At 44.8% G+C, this 24,945-nt stretch overlaps 1 protein-coding gene across 10 annotated transcripts in view; it reads right to left on the minus strand.

Annotated features, from left to right (window-relative positions):
- Positions 1-18,658, minus strand: part of FGFR2 (fibroblast growth factor receptor 2) — an 80,481-nt gene extending 61,823 nt beyond the window's left edge. For 2 of the 10 annotated variants that reach the window (XM_064431493.1, XM_064431490.1), the window contains exons 1-2: positions 16,471-17,390; positions 14,019-14,275 (exon numbers count right to left, since the gene is read on the minus strand). In XM_064431493.1, coding sequence (XP_064287563.1) covers positions 14,019-14,275; positions 16,471-16,532 — 319 coding nt within the window. In that variant the 5' untranslated portion in view covers positions 16,533-17,390. Of the gene's footprint in view, positions 1-14,018; positions 14,276-16,470; positions 17,399-18,518 lie in introns of those variants that run through there. The other 8 variants (XM_064431491.1, XM_064431492.1, XM_064431488.1 and 5 more) reach the window with 8 other exon arrangements.
- Between the last annotated feature and the right edge of the window lie 6,287 nt (positions 18,659-24,945).

Consider the following 24,945-nt stretch of genomic DNA (forward strand, 5'->3'; position numbering starts at 1 on the left):
AAAGAACCAGCAGCCCCGGGCACCCCAGACTGTCTCCACAGTGCAGAGCAAAGGCTCAGCACACCTACGATGAGCTCTGGCTGTCCCACAGACAGGCACTGCTTCTCGAACTGGTTTCTCCCTACCACCACACTATCCCTCTTCCAAGGGCCTCGACAAGGGCGGCAGGAATGGTAAATAAAGGAAAGAAGCACAGAGGCATCTTCTGTTTGCTCATGGGGAGGGTCAGAGCGCACAGACAGCTGCTCCCTGCGCACCCTGGACACGTCCTGCCCTGCACAGGCACCAACTGCGTCCCTGGGAATAAATAAAACACTTCTCTGTCTGCTTGGGACTCGGAGGGACTACTGAAAGGTGACTCTTTTATGTCCACACTTCCTTCTAAGAAGGCCAAAACCCTGAAACCAGTGTTCCCCCTCCTAGGGTCGTCATTTTTTGTATCACACTTTCAACAAGGAAGCCTGAAACAGCCACATCAGAGCAGGCCTGGAGATGGGAGTCTGGAAATATTGGAGTTCTGTCAGTAGCTGAGTTTTGTGCAGCCCTGCAATGAGCAGGGAGTTGGATTTGATGGTCCCCATGAGTCCCTTCTAACTTGAAATACAATTCCATGAGCACCAGAAGGGTCCAGCACATTGGGGATTCATGGCATTTAGGTACCAGGTTCTACTAACGGATTTGGAGACCCAATTTTACTCCCACTCATCCTGCAATCCTGTCATTATAGGAATGTGCCCTATCAAAGTTTCTCCTGCCTTTTACATTAGAGCAAACATGTTTTCTCAAAGAACAGATTTGACATACATATCACACCAAGGTGGCACATGAAACCCATCCCAACACGACCAGTTACAGAAACTGTAAATCTTCTTGGATTTAGATTTTTAACAAGGTCTCAAAACTTTCTAGCGTGCAGATTTCCATCTCAAGAGTCTAGGACAGGCTCCAATACAGATTTATACCTCTTATAAACTAATTCAGTCTTGCTGATACAGTCATGAACCCACAGGTCTGCAATGCAGGTGTTTCACTGAGTGCTACATTATGCTCTTAGAAATTGAATTTCCAGAAGGAACACAGGCTCCTTTCTACATATATTTTGTCCCAGTAATGAGTGTGTTTGAATCTGCTTTAGAATTTTTTTTAATTCAATTTCACTGTCAAATAAAAAAGGTACCTGAAGCCAGTTACCTAATTTACTTTGAAGCTAATAAGACTTTGTAACTCTCTACCTGCAAAAAAAATTTCTTTTACAGTTTACACTGCACCAGCAATGTACTGGAGTCTAAAAATGTCTTTGTTTAAACGTCTTTAAAAGCCACCTTGGGTGATGATACCTCAAACCTCCTTTAAGTGCATTAGAGCCTTCTGCTGAACAGTACCAGGAAACTCACAGGATGAGCCCACACACAATTAAAAGGAAATTAAAATGAAAATAATTTTTTAACATTACATCCATGATTTCATCTCTTTTTAAACTACTAACTCCAAATTTGCAGAGTATTTCAACACAAATCCAAATCAAACTTAAGAACAGTAATTTATTTCCAAACTACAATTTTTAAAAAATCCTTTTACAAAGAAAACCACTAGTACACTAAAGGAAAAACAAGTTTCAAGTATTAGCATTTGGTATGTATTATCCTCCTCCATTTCTTTCTCTCTAGAGTATCAGGGAAGATGCAGCAAAAGTGTTGTCATGACATAATGAAGTCATGTTTGGAAATTGTGAGTTATTTCAGGTAAGCCTTTGTGTTGCCAAAGTAGAATGTAGCAGCACTTAAGACTGTCACTTTTTATAATGTTTGCCTATAAACTTTTTTCCAGTGTGGGTTTGAAATGGTGCCCAAAAGCAAACAGAGAACAGGTGGGATTCCGAGGCATGAATCCACCCAACAGCTTCACTGCTAAAATCAACCAGTTCAAAGTGTTCAGAAATTCCCAGCAGCACATAAACAACCTATGCTGCAAAGTTAACTCTCCCTGGGACACTGCACAAGGATTTCTGCACTGCTCTGAAATTTAGGGGCAAATTTTGAACTCATATCCATGCTGCACCATCAACCCAGTGGCTCCCCTGTGGCTGACAGCAGGATTCTGTGCCTGCTCCAGAGGCAAGGCTTGATGATCTGCTATCACATCCAGCTCCTCCAGCCCTCTTGGAAGCTCTGCTTTGGAACTGGATCCTCAGCCATCACCAGAGACCTGTGAACCAGCCCTTTGCTGGGTTTGTCAGGTTAGATATAAAGAAGTTTCTACAATGAGGGTGGCCCCAGCACAAGTTGCCCAGAGAGCTGGTGGATGCTCCATCCCTGGAAACATTTAAGGCCAGGCTGGACAGGACTTTTAGCAGTCTGCTCTGGCTGAAGATGTCCCAGCTCATTGCAGGGAGGTTGGAGCCTTTAAAGGTCTCTTCCAACCCAAACAATTTCTTAATTCTAAGGAGGCACAAGATTCCTTTTCAAGGAAATCCTGCAAATCCTGTAACTGTGGCATTGGTTCCTCCTGCACTACCTGACATGAATTACACTGACATTGGTGCACTACCTGACATGAATTACACCTGTCACCCCTTAGAACACCAAACAAGCAACAAAGACACATGCAGAATGACTCTGGGTGCTCTTAAACACTTCAGGACAGGGAACACTGCTTCTGCTATTTTCTGCTCTCAGCTACATCCTTATTTGTAAGAGTGGTGCACACAATGTATTTAAACTTTATAGGTGGAGCTGTTGAACAATACTGCCATGGAAAACCAAGCTGCTGTTAAATAAACAGCTGTGAACTTTTCCTCTGCCTGCTCATACAGCCTCACAGCATGGCTTATGCCATCCAGCCATCAAGTGGAGTAAAGACTGTTTGTATAAAAGCCATGACCACAATAGAGGACTGGGGACACTCTGACTGCTCTATTTCAGATTATTAAGATACACAATTGTATTCCAAATCATGTTTCTGTTCCAGATTTGGTCACTGAGCCGTTTATACTTCCTTAGGGTTTAAATTATTATTATTATCATTATTATTAGTCTCCATTTAATAAAACGTTAACAAAGAGCTGCTTATCTTAAGTCTCGAGTCATTTAGTTACTTAGTTACAGAGCCAAATAATGAAACCATCAGCTAATAGCTAACCCCAGCAAAGATTCTCACACAACTCTCCAGAACACAAAAGCCTCAGACCCCATCAAGCCACTTTCACTTCAAAAGGCTTTAGTAAATAACTAAACACTCACCACAGTGTGCCCAGAAGGGTCAACAGACCTGACCTGTCAAGAATCCAAGAGGTTCATTGCAAAATTGAATGTCCCCACGGGGAACCCTAGGCTGCCAACCACCACCACCACTGCTGCTTGTCCTACCCCTCCTCATGGTTCTCCTGTCATTGAGGGAAATCCAGCAAGACCACACTGGATGAACATGGAAGGGGATGTCAAATAGGTCTCATGATTCTGCAAGTCAAGCCCAAGGCTTTAGGCTCTCTGCAAGAAGCAGCCCAGGTTTCACCAGGCAGGTGTGCAGCCTTCCCTCCCACCTCCCAGGGACAAGATGATGGAACTCTCCCTTAATTTAAGCTGGCAGACCAACATCAAGAGGCTCTCCATGCCCTCTTCTGACAATGGATGATAAAATCAGCCTGCAGAAGACAGCCACCAGTTTAAGAATGCAGAGAGTCATTCCTGGCCATGGTGACCATCTCCCATTAGCCAACAGCAAAACAAAGGCTCCTTAGACAAAGGGGCACAAAACAGTGTTTGCAATTCATCCATCAGCTGCTCCAAAGCCACTGGATTCCTGCTGTCCCATTTGTACTGTTCCTGTCAGCCAGCTGCCAGCTCTGCCCAGCTCTGCCTCCGCCAGGCACCATCAGGAAGTCTCTGCTCTGATAAAACACTTTTCTTTCCAAATTGCTACAGTTCCTCCCATAATTTTCAAACACTAACAGTTTATTATTTTTAAATTCCTTGTCCCTGAACAAGACTCCAAAGAGCACGAATCATTTCCCCCCCGTCAAAGGTATAAAAACACTAGCTGCTCAAATCTGAAGAAAAAGATCTGGGCCTTGTAGAAAAGCTTCAAGCACAAAACTTGAAAGAGCTATCTATGATGGTAACAAACATAAATACGTGGCAGATTCTAAGTCTTTAATCGTTCTTTTACCAGAAACTCCTAGGCTGCTCTATTTGAAACACTTTCACAAAACAAAGGGCCAGATTCTCCAAAATAACTTTTTCCTGGCATGTTCATTAGTATTGTTATCCTTATAGAATAAGGACATAATCATCTGATGGGTAATGAGATGAAACCAGACCAAAAAAAAAAATTACATAAGGAACAGGAGTAATCCTCTTGCCCTGGAAATGAACATTTGCAAAATAAAGTTGCCACATCATATGTGGCTGGTGCTCCAGCAAGTCTGGAGCTTCCAGCCACACTGACCTGCTGGAGCTTGGACCATGTCAACTCCTACTCAGTGCTACATATACTAAAACCATCTAAAAAAAGTGAATCTCCTCCAATTGCAATAACTTGCCAATGTCATCATGTGTAAGGGAAAATATTACAGTGCACTATATCTTGTTTTCCTACGCTTTGAAGGCTTAGAAAAATAAAAAAATTCTGGTGAGCAACAAAGCGTTTTGCCATTTGCCAGACTCCCTGGACAAGGAAAAAAACCTCTGCTAAAACCAAAAATTATCCCCATGTGATTATATCCCATCTGTCTTGGGTCATACTCCTTGGCAGCAGGTAATAGTCCCCAAGCAGCATTTGGCCCTGGCTACAGCCACCCAGGCCCCATCACACCCAGCAGAGGAGGGCAGTGGGACCAAACCTCATGAGGATGTTGGTTGACAGGGGTGAGGGACATGAAAATTTCATCAGGGCTTCAATGACTGCCAAGCAGTTGGGTGGACTTGTCTCACTCGCCCTGTGGTTAGGGAAAGATTCATTCCCAAAGAGAAAAAAATTATACTTGTCTAGGCTTCGTGCAGAGATGAAAAATTCCTACAACTCACAGCCTGCCTGCTCCTACCTGTCTTTATAGACGTGACTGTTGAGTTACGGCTGCTCAACCACGCAACCTGCATCCAAAACGCCAAGTATCACATGCTCACGGGCTTGGCCCTGTGCTCTGTGCTGCTGGAAGCCAGGCCAGGGAAGGCTCAGAGCATGCCAAGTTCAAAGTAAACAGCAGAGAGACCAGCGAGGCCACCTCCTGCTGCTGGGAACTGCCCTGCCACTTCTTCCTGCTTGTCCCCATTCCGCACGGCCTGCTCCTTGCAGGATGAAGAGTTCTCCACACAGCAGCACCAAAGAACTGGTCTCCAGATAGGGCAAGAAACAGGAAAGCACCAGGATGGCTTCTGCAGAAAGACCTGGCAACCATGGAGGGAAAGAGCACCCCCAACCTTGAGAAGCCACACCAAACCCCCTAAAATTACTGTGCTGCCTTCTGTAATTTCATCAGTCTGATGAGAAACTAAAGGCCGTCTTCAGGATTGAATGCTTGGCTCCAGGCACTAAATCTTGACCATTTGTGTTCAAGTCATACTCCACCACCTGCCTAAAGTAACAGAGTGGGAGTCTCTCTGCTAAGTGAACTGAGGAGTAAAACAAACCTAATACACATGTAACACAATCTCAAAAATAATTAACTGTTCTTCAAACTCATTACAGAAGAGTCTTCTCATGTAATCTATTATACAATACAAAGGGGAAATGAATCACATTTTGCCAGAACCTCAAATGAAAAGCTAAAAAAAATAAATTAATCTTCTCTTTCTAAAAATGCAGAATGTAAAACTAGGAACATATTCTTATTGTTTCTTCTTTCAGCAAGAGCAGAACTTCAAATCTCCCTGACTGAACTCTGCACGTAACCAAGTGGCAGAGCAATTAAACCAGCTCCTGTTGTTCAACCCAGCCTTAAAGTCTGCTTGGGAAAGGCTCCATAATAAGATATACAGCCTTGGGAAAGCGTACAAGCACGTATATTTGGTTGCAAAAGGTTTTTCTTGGGCTTAGTATTTTCTTCCATCTATTCCAATCTGTAGCTCTTTTTCAGGTTCTTTATTTGCATTTCAAGAGCAACATAAAACCTGAACAGAACATAGCATAGATCCAAACATAAAAACAGAACCTTTTTCTTCCAGGTTTGCCAAAATCCATGCTCAAGACTATAACTGCTCAATGTGCAAAAGAAATAAATTATAACTGGGAGGTTAAAAATTGCACAATTCAATGTTGCAGTGTTAGTTCTGGATGCAGAGAACATCTATTCAGATTCCCTACAAGCAAGTCAGCAGTTGTTTCTTTTGTACACGGTCCCATTTTTACTTGACTATACAAATCCTCTTAATTTTAGCAGCTCGTCTGGAAGTCTCATCTTGCCTGTTCCCCTGAAATTCATCTCCCCCCACTTCCTAAAGTGGGATTTGAAAATAGGCACTGGAAACAATATCCCCAAAACATCCTCTCAGCATTTTTGAGAGTCCCATCCACAACACACATGGGTATAAAACACGAGATATTCTCCAAACACTTCAAAGCCTCAAGGCATACCAGGCTCCCTTTCAACTGAGAGCAATATTTAGGCAAGAGGCATCATAACTTGTTTAATTCCAGCTCCACACAGAGGACAGTCTCCAGTGGGGGCAAAGAAGAGCAGCACAAGCCCTGAAGCAAAAAGCCAGGTTGGCTACTTGCCCTTCCAGGTGGCACACAAGCACTCACACAATGCTTCACCTGAAATTCCAGACTGATGGTGCCAGTGGCTCCTGGGCACTGTGCCATACTAATGGAAGAGGGTTCAAACCTTCTGAATTGCCAGAAGAGCTATCACCGAGCTGTGGTTCACTGCAGATTTATTAGAGATCCCCATGTTAATCCTGCACGGCTGAAATACCTGTGCTACCCTGCTGAGTCAACAATATCAGGGAAATCTGGGTACTTCAATACTGTAGTATCTCAACAGCGCTGTTTTTCATAAATAAACAGTGTTTAACAGAACCACGCTCAAGAAGTACTCAAAATCTGAACTGGGTGTGTAAAATTATTTTCAAGAACTGTCAGGTGGCATTCAGGATTAGAAGTCATATTACTTTCCTTGAAACAAATTAAATATTGCAACACTGAGGCACTGAGCAGGGCGCTTTCCAAACTTGCAAAGCCAGTCTCCCAGAGCAGGTTCTGCTCCTGCCCAGCAGCAGGTCCTGCCAGCAGCTCACCTCTCCACACAGCCCATCCTAAAGGAAGCGTAGCATGAGTTTTTCTACCCCACAACTTTTTGTAACAGTTTAAAAACTAAGTTGTTGCATGGTGCTCTGATCAATTTCTATCCGTCCAACCACAACAGAACCTCCTACAGCCTTGTCCTGGTGGGTGCAGCCCACCAAGGCATCCCCAGCCACAGCATCCCACTCCAACCCCACTCAGAAACAGCCACAAATCCCCTGGGAGAAAGCCTGAGGTGTCACAAAACTTTTTTCCTACCTTTTCTTCTATTCAAAATAGAATAGCTAAGAGAAAAAAAAGATTCAAATAAAACCAAACTATGATTTTCTTGTCTTCAACCAGCCTTCCCTGCTCATTTTTCTCCCTTCCCATCCTCCAACACATTTCCCTTTCCAGTAAACCCTCACAAATGCAAGCCATTTCCTTGGTACAAAGGAATTTTCCCCTCTTCCCAGTTCTTGTGGCTTTGCTTGACAGGGTCAATGTCCCAAACTGATGAGCCAGTTCTTTTGTGGGGGAGGAAAAGCAATAATTACACACAACCTGCAACGTGTGAGGAGGGGAATGAAAGTAGGTCAGGTCTCAGCTCCTCAGCTTCACTGGGGTTCACCAAATGCTTTCACTTACAGTCACTTTAAAATTACAATTAAAATAATAATAGCACAGCAAGTGAACAAAGCAGCACTGTAGAATTCATCTTTCTGTCCCTTTCTTTGATATGAATAATTGCATTTGTGTGGTGACAAGAGGCACAAAAACCTGAACCAGCAGAAAATTAAGCCCACAAGACACATCCCAGTATCAGGTGCTCTGATATTCAGAAGTCCAGGAAAAACAAAACCATAAAAAAAGGGTTCTTTGGAAAAAAACACCAAACTAAACAAAACAAAGAAACCACCAGTGATAATTAAGAGATGGGAAAGGACAATCTGGAGACATACATAATTGGTTTATGAATTATAAGGTGGTTTAGAAAGTTTTAAAAAAATCAACATTAAAAAAAATCCACTCCTCTTACAGAATCTCTTGTTTTGCAACTGTCCTGGTTGGGAAGCACAGTCCCCAAGGAGCAAATGCCAAGGCAGTTCTGCTGACGCTCCCAGCTCCGACTGAAACCCGAAGGGCCAAACTTCCAGAACAGCTCTGGCACTCCCAGCGCACGTTTCGTAATTATAACAGGAGCTGTTGGCTGCTGAACTCCTGCAAATCTGGTCCTTATTTAAGATCTGACTCTTACAAAGTCGCTCCAAAGTTGCTCAGTTGCTCCAACTTCTCTTTCAATCAGCTTAAAAGTCAGTTTAGTCCCTGGTACTGCAAGACGGCGTCTGTGATTTGGGGAGCATGCTGTGCCAAATCTCCCCCCCAAAAAACCCCACTGCAAACACACCCTGCAATGTGCTGAACCTCAACTCAGAGGCCTCAGTTCCAAATGAGTCCCCAAATTCCTCTGAGGATGATTTTACACTGGAAGACTCCGTGCCAAACCAAATACTGCCCTGTTTCCCACCAACACAAATCAGTGTCCTCTGCAGAAGATGTTCCCACTTGTCCAGCTGGGATTCATGGTCCCTTTTCAGCCTGAATTTTGCACTTCTTTAACTACACTGAAATAAATTTTCTCCTCTAGTCAAACCAGGTGTGCTATTACACACAGACAAGACATAACTTGCCGAAGTGGGTGATGGTTCTTTTAAAAACACAAGACTTAAACTGCTCAGGAGCGCTGCTTCAAAGAAAGTCTCTTTCAATCTAAAGCTTCGATACTGAAGAGTCTCAAAATGTTCAACACTTGAAAATCTGACACTTCCAATAAGGAATATTTCTCTATAAATGACAGCAAAATACATAGTTCAGTATTTTTCTAGCATTCCCATCCGATCCTAAACGAAATACTCATTTTAAGAAAACACTAATCTCTGAATATTTTTGTTTAAAGCCATTTAAAGATCATTTCTAGTGAAGCTGGGAAGCTGGATATAGAAATAAGCTCATTAAGAGCTACGCTACGGTTATTATTAAAACACCACAATAGTCCATCTTCTCATGCATACACAACCTTGCATAACTGGAGATGTCAGCATTTTCATTGTAAATTCTGCTTTCAGAGGTTTCAAACTTCCCTGTAAAAAAGTTGCTATGGCGCGAAATTTGTTGCTATTTCCCTGCCAAGGAAGAACTATTTTAATATTAGGAAACTATGCATTCATTGGAGTCGGCCGCTGGTTTGGGGTTTTATCTATACAAGTGGTTTAAAAAAAAAAGAATAAAAAGATAAAGAAACCTCACAACTCAGCATCTTTGAAAATCTTCTGGCTCAAAAAAAAACCCTAAAAAAAACCAACCAAACCCTCACTAAAGGAATCAAATTCCCAAAAGTTAATAACTATTATACTCCTCCAAAAAGCTTCAACTCTATGGCAGATAAGCCCCAAACATGCAATTATTTCTGCTACTTTGCAAAATAGTAGCCACACTGAGAGACTACCAACTCCCAGTGTCTCATCAACACTGACTGTAAATAACAACCCTACCCACGTCCAATTAGTTTGAAGCTCAAGACCATGCCCCTGCTAAAGGGCTGCAGATTTTAAACACAGAATGGACACATTAAGACTGATTTAATCTGGCTGCTCGTACAATTCCCCAGAATCTCAGCTAGCAAATCCTGTACTGGGCCAAATAACTTACTGAACCAGATCCCTGAAAGGGCAGCCAGCCCTCACCCGAAGCTGTGGGGATGTCACATTCCTCCATAATGGGCTTTAATAATTGCCCTTCCATGAAATAAAATTAAAAGGAAAAGAAATTAAAAAGATAAAGCCAACTCTGATTTAACTAATCGGTTTGAATTCTTAATTTAACTCACAGATATCAAAGCCGCTGTTCTGGTTTTAAAAAGAAAAAGCCAAAATAAAACAGCCAAAAGGGAACCCTGGGGGAACCATTTGCTTTATTTTTTTCCTACCAAACTAGAAGCAGCATTCTGGTGCTTTGGTGCTTCTACACCACCTCTGTCCCAGGAAAATGATGGATATGCAGGGTTCCCCCAGCGCTGTGACCTCTCAGCAGGGTGGCCCTGGCTGGAGAGGACCCATGGGGTCACCCCAGGATGGAGAGTAGGACAGGGGACATCCCACCACCACAGCATCCCTCCTCCACACACTGGAGCACCTCACAAAATCCCACATCCTGACCCAGGCAGGTCACAGCAGCTAAAGAAGGATCTCCAAGTGCTGACCAGTGTGACCACAGGTGACATTAACCTTAAAGCACTGCAAACATTTCGAAAAAAATGACGGTACGTTGCTCATATGACTCAACTTTTTTGCAAAAAGGAAGGTACTGTGCTGAACCTACTTATTTTTGGATGTTGTTTAGTGTCAGCAAGTGGCTATGACTGATTCAATCCCCTAGAAAAGCTCAATATTCACTTCCACCAGAAGCACACGTCACCCCTTAAAGGGGATCTCTCCCCTTTCCTGCTGCTCCTGGGAACCTCCCAAATGTAGGACCATTCTGAACTACTGTGTTTTCCACAGGACACAGAAATAGGCTGTCCCTTGTGGAAAGCTTAAATTAATCCTTTGAAATTTGACCTAAATTAAAAGAATTGAAACGCATTATCACCACACCAGGCAGGGGCTCCGAGTGGGTGCTCCAAGGATGGTGTCAAGGCATTGCATGTGGGTAAGAGACCAAATTAGCTCCCCAGCAGGATGATAACACACAGCCTGGGCAAGGGGAGGTCAAGGGAGAGCTCACTATTTATCAAATATATGTCTAAACTAATTATTCAGTTCACAAAGTAAGCCTTCAGCCCATGTGTGCGGTCAGAGCCCTTGTGAAACACTGGCTATCATCAAAGGCCTGGGCACACACAGGCTGAGAGAATGGTGCCTTTGTAAACGCTGGGGAAGGCTTGTTTCTAAATATTTAAAAGCAGAAAAAGTCTCTCTGCTCCCCTAGGACAAAAAACATGTATGTAAACACTTGATGTGAGATATAATTTGAGAGCTGACAGTCGCCACAGAAGTCCTACAGGTCCTGTTTCTGCTCACACAGCTCAACAGCCCCGGGTTGGGAACAAAACACCAGAGCCGAGATCCAGCATACTCAGGATCCCACAACATCAGCACCAACATTGCCACTCACAATGGATCAAGATGCCATTTTCAGTGTAAACACTTTCATACGGAGCAGGGTAATACCCAGTGGTCACAGAGGGATATTTATTTACTCAAGACAGACTGAGAAGAGCCAAAAAGCACAGCACCCCCTTAATGCATGACATCTTGCTCACATCCATCAGCTGATTACCCTGCTTGAACTAAAGCACATACTTTAGTATTTTTTATACATAGTCAGATACTCTGAAGAAAATAATTGCAAATGTCCTTAAAGTTACATATAGCTGAGAGAAGATATTTTCTCTGCTACACCCAAAGGAACAAATCTCAACTTCTGTTAATGTTGTGTACAGCTTTTCCAATAGTCTGAGTCACTAAGACAATAAACAATAACAATCCAAGCACCTTGTATTATAAATAAATAAATAAATGCAGACAATTCAGGGCATGTCTGTGAAGGAAGACTCAGGAGCAGATCAGCAAATGTCACCAAAGGTCATGGCCCTGCCGACCTTCTCAGCTGGCATGAAATGTCATAGCTCTAATGACTGCAGTCAGCAGCCCCACTGAAAATTTACATTATTGGAGCACCTGACCCCCCAAATTAGCTGTGCCCAAAACATTTTGGCAGTTACTAAATTAAAAAAAGAAGTCTGCCTTGTCTTTGAAGAGATCTTTTGAAGGGTTTTTTTTGGTGTGGGCTTGGAGAGCTTGTGGGTGGCAGTGATGGAACCCAGAGAAGGTGATTGTGTAAAAACTTGGTTGTGTTTTTTCTTATCAAAGGGTTTAATGAAATACATAAAGGAGGTTTTATTTCCCAAATCTCAGATATAAATCCCACACAATTCCCTGTATTCTGCAGCATAAAAGCTCTTATTATGCTACTAACTTAGAAGCGTTTTCTGATTTTTCTTTTCTTGTTTCTGGTAATGATTTGGGTTCTCACATCTAAAATTGTTTCACATCAGTAACATTCCTGCCCAGGAAAGAAGTTTTAAATCTTTTTTAACAATTTACTCTTTGATAAAACCCAGATTCCACCCCCTACATATCAGTGTGTAAGAGACATATATTCTCAAACTGTGCTTTCCAAAATAATAAAAGCTATTCTTTCCCTGAAAAGTTGCAAAATTATCAGTCACCATTCAAAAATTATTACTCTTCTTCCTGTGAAACACTTCACCAGTCTTCAATCACATTATTTCTGACTTAACCCTAAAAACTAGGGGATTCACTACAAAGCTAGTCTGAAACCAGAATTACTCATGATTTTGTCATTCTCCTGAAAAGCCAAAAAGGCACCAGATGTTCAATTAACAAATCATACAGTAAGTGGCAACAAGACTTGGGCTTCTTTTTTTTTTTTTTTTTTTTTTTTTTAAATCTCAAGTTACCTTTCAAAGAAAAAAAACCCAAGCATTTTTGCTATCAACAATCTCTGTGGCTGACAGAATGACAATATTGCTATTCTTTGAGAATTTTTTTCAGGAATGTTTGCTAGGGAAGAGGGCTCATCATCTCTAAATAGTTCATCCCCTGCCATCAATAAAAATGTACTTGGAGCGGATTCTAAAAATGCGTTAGCTGGTGACGTCTATTTTTAGAGGCAGTGGATAGAAACAAATAAGTTTTGCATGAAGAATTATTAAATAAAAACGAAGCTGTGTCCATGGACATGAGTAGTAGAATGTGTAAAGGCCAAACTCTCCGCAGCAAGCTTGCCAGGTCAGAAATGCTCTGTGGACTATTAGATCAGCTTGACAGCTGAGTTATTGGAACAGTGATCACTCCTCCAAAAGACAGATACAACCTTATGAAAGAAACCTCACTTCCTCCCCCAGATGCTCAGAGAGCACGAATGATCCAGCACAACACAGTAAAATCATTCTTCAACACAATCAGCTCACAACAATAAAAAAGCAGCCCCTCCTGAGCTCTCCAGAGAAGCAAACCACTTTGCAAAGCTTGAGGAACAGACAAACTAGAAGGTCATACCAACAAGTGCAGGCTTAAAATAGGAGGTTTTATCAAAACACCTCTTTCAATGTGAAGGTCTAGATTGGCCTTTGTTCTCACAGCAATGAACTCCAGCCCTTACTATTGAGATCGCAACACTCACACCTTCAGAACTTGTGATCCACACTGGAAGTTTCTCCGGAGTATAAACACCAACAAAGCTCCAATACCATTTTTGCAGAGTGCCTGCAAAACTAAACATTCACAAATGAAAACTACTGAGATTCATTTTTCTCTGGACTCCTCAGGTTAAGACAATCCCAAAGAGTAGCAGCCACTCATCCGCTTCGTTCCTTGAGAGAGCAACACACAACAGCACCAAAGTGCCACGGACTGGTTTCCTTAAAGACCCATTCCTGAAAACTTTCATCTGTACACTTTGATTATACAACGTGATGACAGTCCCAAGTGAAATCACTGACACCACTGGCTTGCACAAGAATAAACAAACGCACGCTTGTACAAACACAGCCCAGGTGAGAGCAGGGAAAGTCAGAAACCGTAACTCTCCAGGGCTGCTCTGTTACTTGCCTTAGATTTACCAGAGCACATGGAAAGGTCTTGACTTCTATTTCAGATGTCCAAGCATTTAAAATTAACTTCTTTTAAGGAATTAAGTATTTGAGAGTGATTTACCTTCGGGTTCCACCGTGGTGTCTTCAACAACTAAATTAAATGAAGGTCGAGCCAGGGAAAGTCCAGCCATGGTGACCACCACCAGGCAGATAAGGCAACCCGAATCCCAGCTGACCATCTTTTTAGAGTAAATTCCTGGTCCATTTCCATATCTCCATGTGGACTTTAATCCCATCTGAACACCTCTAGAGAAGCATGGAGAGAAAGCTGTGCCTTCGGCCAGGGTAATGCCTCCTCCCTTGGAACGACGGCTGCTGCTGCGAGGAGGAGAGAGATTGAACACTGTCAGCAAAAACATCTCCAAACACAAACCAAAAACCTTCATAAAGCCTCAAACAGAGCTGAGGTGAGAGGGAGGGGAGCAGGAGGATGGGAAAAATAGTTTTCCAGCTTCAAGAATATGTGAAAAGTGAGTGACTTTTCATCTTCTGTTAGCAGTTTCCATCATCACCTGAGGCGTAACCAAGTCCTCCTTGTTTTCACAAAATCACTTCTCAGCACATATTGAGAGCTATTTTACTGACAGAAAAACATACAGGTTTTCAAAAATGAGAGGCACACACATGTGCAGGCACATAACCTGTAATGCTACAAAATTACCACAATTATACAAATTATATTCTTGTTATTGTTTGAAGGTTTATGTAAGTTTGCCTTGTTTTTCATTCCTTCACCTAGGCAGTTCTGCAGCCAGATGAATTTGCAGGAATTCAGTAATTTTCCACAAGAAAAACAGTTGAAAAAATATACTGCTCAGACTTGGAAAAATCTGTAAGGCTATTTCAGCTGAGGACTTCCAGCTCCCCGATGGATGTATCTTCTCCTGACTCAGTTTAGTGTCCTTTGGAAGCTCCTGAGTCCTGGTCAGGTGAAAGGCTCAAGTCTTTGCAGTGATTTTGGTTTGCTACACTGCATTACAGGCAATTAAAATCTGTATAAAATATGGTATAGATTGCAGTTTCACAGGAGACCTGCCCAGCACCACTTTCCATCCATACATGCCAAGCTATGTGCACAAAACTTTCTTTGCTCAGTCTCTCAATGCTGCTTATTGAGATATATTTTTTCAGAGGTGGGGGAAAAAAAAAGTCTATCTTATTCACAATAAAACGAATTTAAATGGATGGAGTTAAGTGGTAATCCAGCCACGGTCTGACAGAGAAGTGGCACCAAAGGAACTGGCACTCCCTTCAGGGGACCCTGTTGCCTCCACACTGAGATGCCAGGTGAGGGTCAGAAGAGCATCCTCCTCACAGGGTGATTTAACAGCTCAAGCAGAAAATTAGACCTGATTTTCTGCTTCAGAAATAAAAGCAAAACCTCAGTAAATGGATAAAACAAGTAACTGCAGCAATTGTTCTAATCTGGTCAATGATTCATCTTAGATGTGATGAAACTCAACTGAAATTTGGAGAGCACTTGTCTGGAAGGAGAAAAAATAGCACAAAACCTCTTTTTCCCTCCTGCCCTCAACACTTGAAAATTAAAAAAAAAAAAAAAAAAAAAAAGTAGTGTGGAGATAAAGTAAACCTTCTCCAAACTCCTTGTCACAGGGATTTGGTGTGGTACCTCAGCATACTGAAACAGGGACAAAGATTCTCCTTTTATAAAGCCAACCATTTAAAAAGTTGATTCTTATTTTTATTAGCCTTGTGCTAGCTGCTACAAAGTTCACAAATGCTGTTGAGGCATCTTTTATCTTGGGTACTATACACAGTAACTTCTGGAGTCAGTAGAAACAGGTTTTGGATGACATAAATAAGTCACTTGAGGAAAACAATACAAGGTGAATCCCTGCTACTTCAGGGCAGGCTTTTTCCAACTCCGTTGGGATCACCTCAAAGCCCCGTCCCTCCCGAAAAGATTTCAGCCTGGCTCCAGCACCCCAGACCACAAGCTAGCAACTACCATTAAATTTCCAGTGAAAACACCACCAGACCACTGCACAAACATTTGCAAAGAGCTTGCCCAGCCCTTCTCTAAATAAGCACAGCGCAGGTGTAGAGCTGAAGAGAGCTCTGTCTTTGGGACCACTCTGTGTGTGCAGCAGGACTGGAGCAAACCCCCCTGGATGCCACCACCCAGGTCCACTGCCCACCTCGCTGTCTGGCAGCCACAGCCCTGCAGCTCAGTTTATCCAGCTGTAAAGTGGGTAGAAACCCCTCATTAACAGCCTGCATGTAATGTTGATTTAATTCCCATAAATCATCCTGTAAACTCCGATTAAAGTCTGTGTTGATAAATGCAAAATCCTATCAAGGTTTTGCAGAAAGAAAACATACCAGAACACCAGCATGTATTTCAGACTCCAAGAGCATTAATTCCACTGACATTCCTGCAGTTTCAGATTTTCAGACTACACTAAACCCCACTGAAAGCACATTTGTGGTTCCTATCCTCATCCTAAATCCTGAGGTGCAGCACAAGGCTACTTGGCCACGCGTCTCCTCACCTGAAGATTTTTGTTGCCTCCTGCACCTCAACATCTGCCGGCAGAAAGAAGGGATTCTTCATCCACAAGGCAGCAGCAGACCCAAAATCCTGACTTGCGAAGGTGCAACAACGCAAAAATCAGAGCTCTGCACCCATCCATGGAGCCAAAGCACTCTACCACCAGGACAGCGAACAGGCTTCAAGGATTGCCGTCTCCCAAAAAGAAGTGGAGTCCAGCGAAGATGAAACGAAACCAAATTCTTTTCATAGTTTAATTGCCACAGTTGCTGGGGGACGAGTCCCTGGAAAGACCTCCTGTGCTGGATAATTATGTACCTCTATCTCAATGTTTGGAACACAGCCCCAGCATGCTTTTTGGCCTCCACAATTCTGGCTTCCTGACTACAATACCATAATCCCTCCTGGAGTCTCAGACTCAGTGAAAGCCACACGTAGTGTTTATTTTTCCCCTTGAAAGGGAACTCTGTCTCTCTTCTCAGCCTACACTTTGGGGAGGAGTTGTCAGCCCCCAATGATTGATGGCTCTCCTTGCCACTCGCTCATCAAGTCAATTTTCACCTCGTCACATACCTGCCCAAATTTTCTTTGCCAAACTGACAAGCATGGGAAAGCAGACTGGTTTGGGAGCCCAACCAAATTCCTCCAAGCTGTACTTCAGCTTAAACACACTCGCACACACAAACAAGTAGTACTTGTTCAGCAGTGGCATTAATTAAATTCAATGCTCAGTGTTCTTTTTAATCTACTTGCATTGTTGTTTATAAGATGTTTATCACTCCCCAGGGACAGTACGATTTGTAGAGTATGTTAACCAAATCAATACATTGCTCACTGTATAACTTTTCAGCATCTTTCTCAATTAGGCGGGGAATAGCAAAATCTGAGTGAAATATGGATCTTCGCTCCACAAAGAAACCTCAAGCGCTCTAAAAGCCCAGTAGCTTCGTCAGAAAAATCCAGGTAGATGAAGCTGTAAAGCTAAAAGCTTTATATACACAACTCCACTGACAGAGGAATTGTGTATGGACAGAAAATGCAGAAATATACATCCGTCTGTAAAAATATACATACACAAATATATCTAACAAGACTCTTCAGCAGAGTTCAATCTCCAAGCAAATCTGAGCATCACAGCTATTAAACATTAATTCTGAAGGACTAATGGGAACCGGCTGGCAGCTTCAGTACTTTTGCATTGTTTGAACTTCTTTCATTTGCTTTCCAGGACTATCCTGTTTTTCTCAAGTCTTTTGCCACCAAGAGATCGGGGAGGGGGGGAAAAAAAATCTGCATTTTAATTGACATTCCAGAGAGCGGGAGAAGTCCAGAGGCTGCTGATTGCTGTCTATTCAGCCCAAACAGGCTTTTCAGATGAAAATGAGAAAAGGCTAGTGGAAGATTTACAGGGATTTGGTACAAAAGAGACAATAAAGTTTTAAATGTTGATAGCGTTTCACACCAAACGCATAATGGGTCCCAGTTTGAAGGGGCCGTTTTGCATTTAAATATATATTTCATTGTCGATTTCTCTCCCCCCTTATCTCAGACGGGGTGGCTGTGCCCCGCGGCCCCGCTCCCGCAGCACGGCTGGGGCATCACCGGGCTCCGACCCGGGCTCGGTACCGAGGCGGGGCTGCTCCTCCGGGGCCGAGCCCCCTTCCTCAGCCCGTCCTGCTGTCACCGCTGGAACCATCCCCGAAGAGACCCGCGGGGATGCGGGGAAGGCAGGGGAACAGCGCTGCTGCTCGGGCTTCCCCCCGCACCGCAGCGGCGACCGAGTGACCACAACGCGACCCGCAGCTCCACTGAGGAGCAGAACAGAGCCCCGCACCGGCACATCCCGCAGCGGAGCGGAGCCCCGGAGCGAAGCCCCGCACCGGCACATCCCGGAGCGGAGCCCCGCACCGGCACATCCCGCCCCGGGTACCCCCGAGCCCCGCACCGGGGGATCCCCGAGCCCCGCGGAGCGCTGCAGCGCGCACACGGCGCCGGGACCCCCAGCCCTGCCCGGGGCCGTCCCTTCCCCGGCCCGCCCGCTGCCTTTACCTGCGGCGAGAGCGCCGGGCGGGCTCCGCTCCGCGGCGGCTCCCGGGCTGGGGCGCGGTGCCGAGCGGCGGCTCCCAGGACGGGGCGAAACTCCCGTCGCTGCGGCCGCGGTCACTGCGCGGGCGGCCCCGGCTGGCGAGCCCGCAGCGGCGCAGCGCCGCGCATCCCCCGCGGGACGCGCCCGGGGCAGGCAGGAGGGCGGCGAGGCGAGGCAGGAGCCGGCCCGGCGCCCCGTCCCGTGCCGTGCCCTGGCTCGGCCGCAGCGGCTACCGCCTCAGAGGGGCGAGCCCGCCGTGCCCGGCGCCAGCTGCCTCCTCCCCCGCGCGGGCATCGCCGAGCAGCGCGCCGCGGGTCCCGCTCCGCTCCATCCAGCCGCCCGCCCCGAGCCGCCGCAGCTTTGTCACGCCGACAGCCCCCTCGGGTGGGAGGTGGGTTCTCTCTCTCTCTCTCCCCCCCTTTCCCCCTCTCGGCGCACTCCTCCGGCTCCTTCCTCCTCCCCCGGTCACTCCCCCCGCTGCAACCCGAGCCGTTTCCTGGACGGCGCTGCCGGGCTCTGCCAATCGCCGCCGAGCCCCTTCCCCCGCCCGGCCCTCGGAGGTGCGGAGCCGGGAGCCCCCACCCCGCCCGGGGGTCGCGGGTGCCCCCGCGGCGCGGACCTGGCGCGCTGGGCAGCGCCGGAGAGGGCAGGAGGGGAGCGGGGAGCGGCCGCTGCCTGCCCGGGAGAGCGGGACAGCTCATCCCCGGCTGGAGGGGAGGAACCCCGGGCACCTCCCGGACGGTTGCTCCGCTGAAAGTTTTCCAGCGGGTTGGAAAGGGAAGGTGGGGAGCGCGGAAAGCGCCACCGCAGTGGGTGAGCCCCGGCGCCGGGCAGCGTCTGCATCCTCACACAAAAACGGTACCAGCGCAGCAGCGGGGCCCGGAACCTCTCCTGAAGTGTTTCTGGCTCACAAGCCATGGCTGGGCTGTGGCCAGCTCCATCTAGAGAGGGCAGCTGGATAACACCCGCTCCAAAAATCACCCTCATGATCGTCCCAGTCCACAGCCTGATTCCAGCTGCCCCGTGAATTGGTCTGACAATGCACTTTTAATACCTGTGTGGTGCCCAAATGGGAAAAGTTGTCGAAAAGTTATGCAAACATCATTTGTTTAGACACACAGATTTAAAACTGCATAATATGGATATTCAGAATTCAATATAGCTTTGCCTAATCCTTGCTTAATAAAACATTTGCTTTAGATACCATCAACTAAAAGGTTTTGAATATGGAGTCTGTAATGCTTGCTTGTGTAGAGTCAGCTTGACAACAAAATCAATAAGTGGTGTTTGCCTCAAATTTAATCAGTGTTGATCAATTTAATGTTACTTTATTTAAGCTCTACTGTACATTTTATATGCTGTGTGCGGTATTGATCAAGGGGATTTTCAAGGACTGAGGCCACACATTGTAGTGTAAGTCTATTGACGCACATCTAGACACCAAAAACTTGAAAACAAGTTTTCTCTAGAGTATGTACTTACCTCCCAGCATGTATTTTCCCACCACTACTGCAGTCTTTATGAGGGATGGCAGACAAATTTGTAATTGATTGGAAACACAGGTTTAGTTTTTTGGTTTTGTGGGGGTTTTTTTGTTGTTCCTAAAGCAACAGACATCTAAATGTTCTAATTGAGAAGCTGAGATGTCACAGTCAAGATCCAATTTTCCCAGCACCGGGCATGTCCATCGGCCATTGAAAACATTGTTAACACATTCTCACATAAATTATTGTCTGGGACAGGAAGCTGCAATACCTTTCCCCATTCATCGATATCTTTGCATACTCTGAAAGAAAAGGAAGCATTCCACTAAAAATGACAAATCAGAACACCTATTTCCAAGGTCTGGAAGCACTTGTCAGAATTTATTCTTTTGGAGGATGAAAAGATAGCAGTCTATCAATAGCAGCCTTTTCTCTTAAATGAGCCACATTCTCCTAAAGTGGCCCACAACAGCCCAGCTCCTCAATCCGAGAAAAGCAGAAGCATGTTTGGAATTAAAGGAGTGGGGGGGTGGGGGGATCAATTCTGTCATCATATTTAGGCTTCAAGAGATCTCAGTGGGCCCAGGGAGCCTTTCATAGCAGTTAGGCTGCTGAATGAGAGCATAATCTCTTTACAGTTTTTTCCTCCTCCTCTCAAAGTGGCTGGGATCCTTTCTGTGAGCCCTCCTGCACGTGAATGGTGTGGCTAATAAGCCTATTAATGAGGTTCCACAGCAGAGTGTGAATAGGTAAATAAGCCCCAATCTGTTGAGGTTCAGGAGCAAGGGCAGTAAAGCCATCATGAACTAAAGGTGACAGTTTGAACTGAAATAGGAACAACAGCTCCAGGTTTCAAGCGAAAGAATAGACAGACAAGGCACACATTCAGGCTCCTTCTACCCCCTACCGAGTCCTATTTTCTCTCCCATTCATGCTCCTTTATAAAATGTCTTGAGTAGTCACCCATTTTTTCAAAAGCTCTTGAGACGTCCTTTTTCATCCTGGCAATGATACATCAATAGGGAGGAAGGAAAATGAGGACACCAATGCTCCTTTGCCCCGCAACTTTCAAAAGCAGGAACAGCGCTGTGTGCCCTCGCATATGGAAGCGGGGGAGGAGAAAGAAAGTTAAATTGAATCTTTCAGCCCTGCCAGCTCTTTGTGGCTGCTGTCAGCCGAGCTCCGGTCCTCCCTCGGCACGCAGGCAGGGATACAGTTAATGTTCAACAAGGGCAGGGTCCGAGCCCGGCTCCAGCTGCGGCGAGGGCACAGCTGGGCTCGGCCAAATCCCCAGCGAGGGGCACGCAGAGGTGAGGAGATGGATTCGTTCCTGCCCAGCATCTCTGTTACCTGGCAGGGTAAGGTGAAGATGTGCCTGATGTCAGGCTGCTCCTGGGACAGGCCCAGCAGAGCCCAGCTCATCCATAAAAGCCCAGCTGGAAGGGATGAAGGCAGAAGGTTCAGCAGGTGACAAACATCTCGGGAGATGGGGTGAGATGGGCAACCAGCCCCTCCGAGTAATGTGGGAAAAGTCACCTCGGAAAAAAGCACAGCGCAGAGCTGCTGAGCGCTCTCAGTTCTAATCCTCGCAGACTCTCTGACATTTCTTTCAAGTGCTGGAGATATCAGGGCAGGCAGGGCTCCACAGGACCCGGCTCCTCCGTGGAATTGCAGCGAGGAAGCAGCCCCGGCTCCTGGCACGGTGCAGACAGATGGCAGGGGAGGCCATGGATACCGGGGGAAGGAAGTTCTGAAGCACTTCACTATTCTCCAGGTGCAGGACCTGCTAACATGCCACAGTTCCATCTGATGAAAACAGGAATAAAATACAGGAAGTTAAATTAGGGGGAAAAAATGAAATAAAATGAAAGCCCACACATTCAAGTCTTAGAGGTCTATGGGGAGAAACTCTCTAGATCCAAATTCAAACACACACTTCACTGAGGGTTTTCTCCATGAAAGACAATGGGAGTCAACAATTCTTCCAAATGTCCCAACCAAAAAATTTCTCCTGCCCATGCTAGATATGATTAAATGTTTGTTTAAGATGTCTTTTTATTTTTTAATTTTTTTTTCTTTGAAGTTCTTCCAAAGCTAAGTGTCTAAACCCAAACTTTGGCAACTAAAATATTTACCTGGTATCCAATGTGTTTATGGTTCTCTTTCCAGGCAGCTTCAAACTTTTTTTTTTAGGGTACCAAAGAGCAAATCATAGGAACCCACTTCTGAAAATATCATTTTTTCAAAGACAGGCAAAGTTGCTGTATAGATTTTTTAGTGTCTTAGGGAAAAGTCATTTCATACAAAAACAATCCCATTCTAAAATAAAAGCCACTACTAAAACAGAGGCTTCCATCACTAGTTCTCACCAGGTATTACTTCAAGAGGCTGCTAAACTGAAAAATTGAGATAACAATTATTGTAATGCAAATAGATCCAATAATTGTCCATGAAAATGTGAAGCAGATGGGCTACCAAGTTCTTTTGCAGGAAAATGCGTATGGGAAGGGGGGGCTGCAGTTCCTGGCCCATCAAAGGATAGTTTTACTGGGTTTATCAAACAAGGAAACCTCATTTTGGTTAAGCTAGAGAAGGGGGCAAATGAATTGCTTTTGTCTACCAATTTTTGATCTCCCTCTGCATTACGAACAGTTGAATATTCTAGGAAATACTTCTTCAGGCAGTAAGTCTAAGTTGTTGAGAAAAAAATCTTATTTTGACTGCTGTGTCAATGTCTTGTACTGGCATTTGAGTATCAACACTCCCCTTGGACTGTTATGCCTTGTAGCCATGTAACCTTTCTGCTGCTCCTCTCATTTTGTGTGTCTTAATGAAAATATTCCAAACAAATATTTGTCATTTTCATTACAGTGTTGCAAGATATATTTAAACAGGAAATGTGGTGTGTTTTGAGCAGGGTATTACACTGGGATCCTGGATATTCAATGATTTCTGCTCTTCTCCATTGGCTTTCCTGGGAAAGGCACTTAATTTGTCTGTGTCCAAGCTCTCCAGCTATGAAATGAGAATAATAGATGCTTCCTGTCTCCCACCCTTTATCCAGTTCATCTATTTAGATGGTAAGCTCCTCATCTCTGACCATGTTTTTATGCATGGCTTAGAACAATAGGACACTGATCTCAGCTGGAACCTCCAGGCGCTTCCATAATGCAAATATTGAATACTAAATAATCAAAATAAAAGAAAATCCTCAATTTATTATGTATTCCCTCATAAAGAATTTGTCACACACTGTCCTGGTAGAGCACCCCTGGCTCTCAGGGAACAGTATCATTTCTAAAAGAGTGGAAAGCAGCATCCATTGGAGAAGATTTTTAGCAGTGAGCTCCTTTAAAGCAGACTGCAGAGAAACTCTGTGAATAAACTTCTGAGTGCTGAGCAGGGCACGGCAAGACAGAGCCAGACTTGTAAAAATGAGAAGACAAAGGCTGCAAAGAAAATTTCTCCTTCTCTTACAGAACTTGGGTATATTTTCCTTGTTGACCCAAGCACTTCTCATTTCTGTTTCCAGCTGATCAATACCCACTGGTTTGCTTTACTGGAGCCCTGTGTGTCACTGGACTAGCTGGTGGTTGTGGCAGCTTCCCCTGCAGTGTTACATCAGATCAGATTCCTCTCTGGTGACACCGCAGGGTTCAGCAGAGGTGCTCCAACTTCCAGGCACAGCCTTGGAGCAGGAGGTGTGAAGTCAGCCTTACACCAGGGCTCGTGTTACAGTTTAAATCCTGGAAGGAGCAGAAAACTGGAAGGCAGGAAGCCACAGTGTGGGCACTCTGCTCTTTCTGGGCAGGGTGCTGTGACCCGGCTGTCCCACAGCACCAAACCCCAGCAGATCCCTCCTGCTTCCCAAATCCTCTGCTGCAGTGCCAAGCTCTGCATTTCCAGTTCTCTCTCCCACAGGCCCAGGTGCAGACACAAGCAGGCACAGTAACTCTGTAGCAGTAAAAAATATAAAATAAAAGTAATTCTTCTATTTCCCACCTTGGGTAATAAAGTGCTAAATGACTACAGCTATTTCCCTGCCTCATTCTTCTTAACCCTCAAACATCTTTCAAGTCAGCATTCTCCAGGCAGTCAATATTCTTTTTCCTCTCCCCATCTTTTGCACATAATTTCCCTTCCCTATCTCCTACCAGTTTTCACAGGAATTTGCTTCTTCCTTTATGTGTCTCTCAGTGAAAGCCATGCCTTTTATCAGCTCCAGTCCCCACTGGAAGATGGCCTTCTCCACCACTTTCCCAGGTGATTGTGGTACCCACAATTTCACTGGATTGCCTTGGAGAGCAGCCAGTGGTCTGCCCAAGAAAGTCTCCACATAAACAGAGATGCATCGAGGTTTAACAACCCTCATTTGTTACCTCTGTAACCACGTTCACAAGCTGCAGTCCCCAAGAATGGGATGGAAAGGTGAAGGTCAGGCAGATAAAGTCCAAAGACAATTTGATACAGGTATGGGAAGTTCCTTAAAGTGAAGTCACAAAAAGGTTTCCCACACACAGACCCAAAGTGTCCTTTTTCCCTGCTCCCACAGACCCAGAAACACCCTTTTCTCCTTCATTCTTTTCTGTTTTAAATAAAGGGTTGCAGGGAAGCTTGCTTTGCATGAAATCCAGACTTGCATTACTGAATATTCATATGCATATGAATGAATATTCATATATGTATAAACACACAGCCATATTTCAGGGCTTGAAGAGAAGGCCTGCTTTTGATTTAGATAGCCAAGTTGAGGTCAGATTCCATTTCTTAAAGGACAGCAAAAGTTGTGTTGGTGATTGCTAGATGAGAAAAACCCAAAAACCCTCATGCTGCTCTCCTGATGCCAACTGAGCAGAGATCCTGCTGGAGACTCCCAGGGCTGCTGAACTCAATGGGTCAGGAAATG

The sequence above is a fragment of the Passer domesticus genome, chromosome 8, assembly GCF_036417665.1.
Source record: "Passer domesticus isolate bPasDom1 chromosome 8, bPasDom1.hap1, whole genome shotgun sequence".
NCBI lineage: Eukaryota > Metazoa > Chordata > Aves > Passeriformes > Passeridae > Passer > Passer domesticus.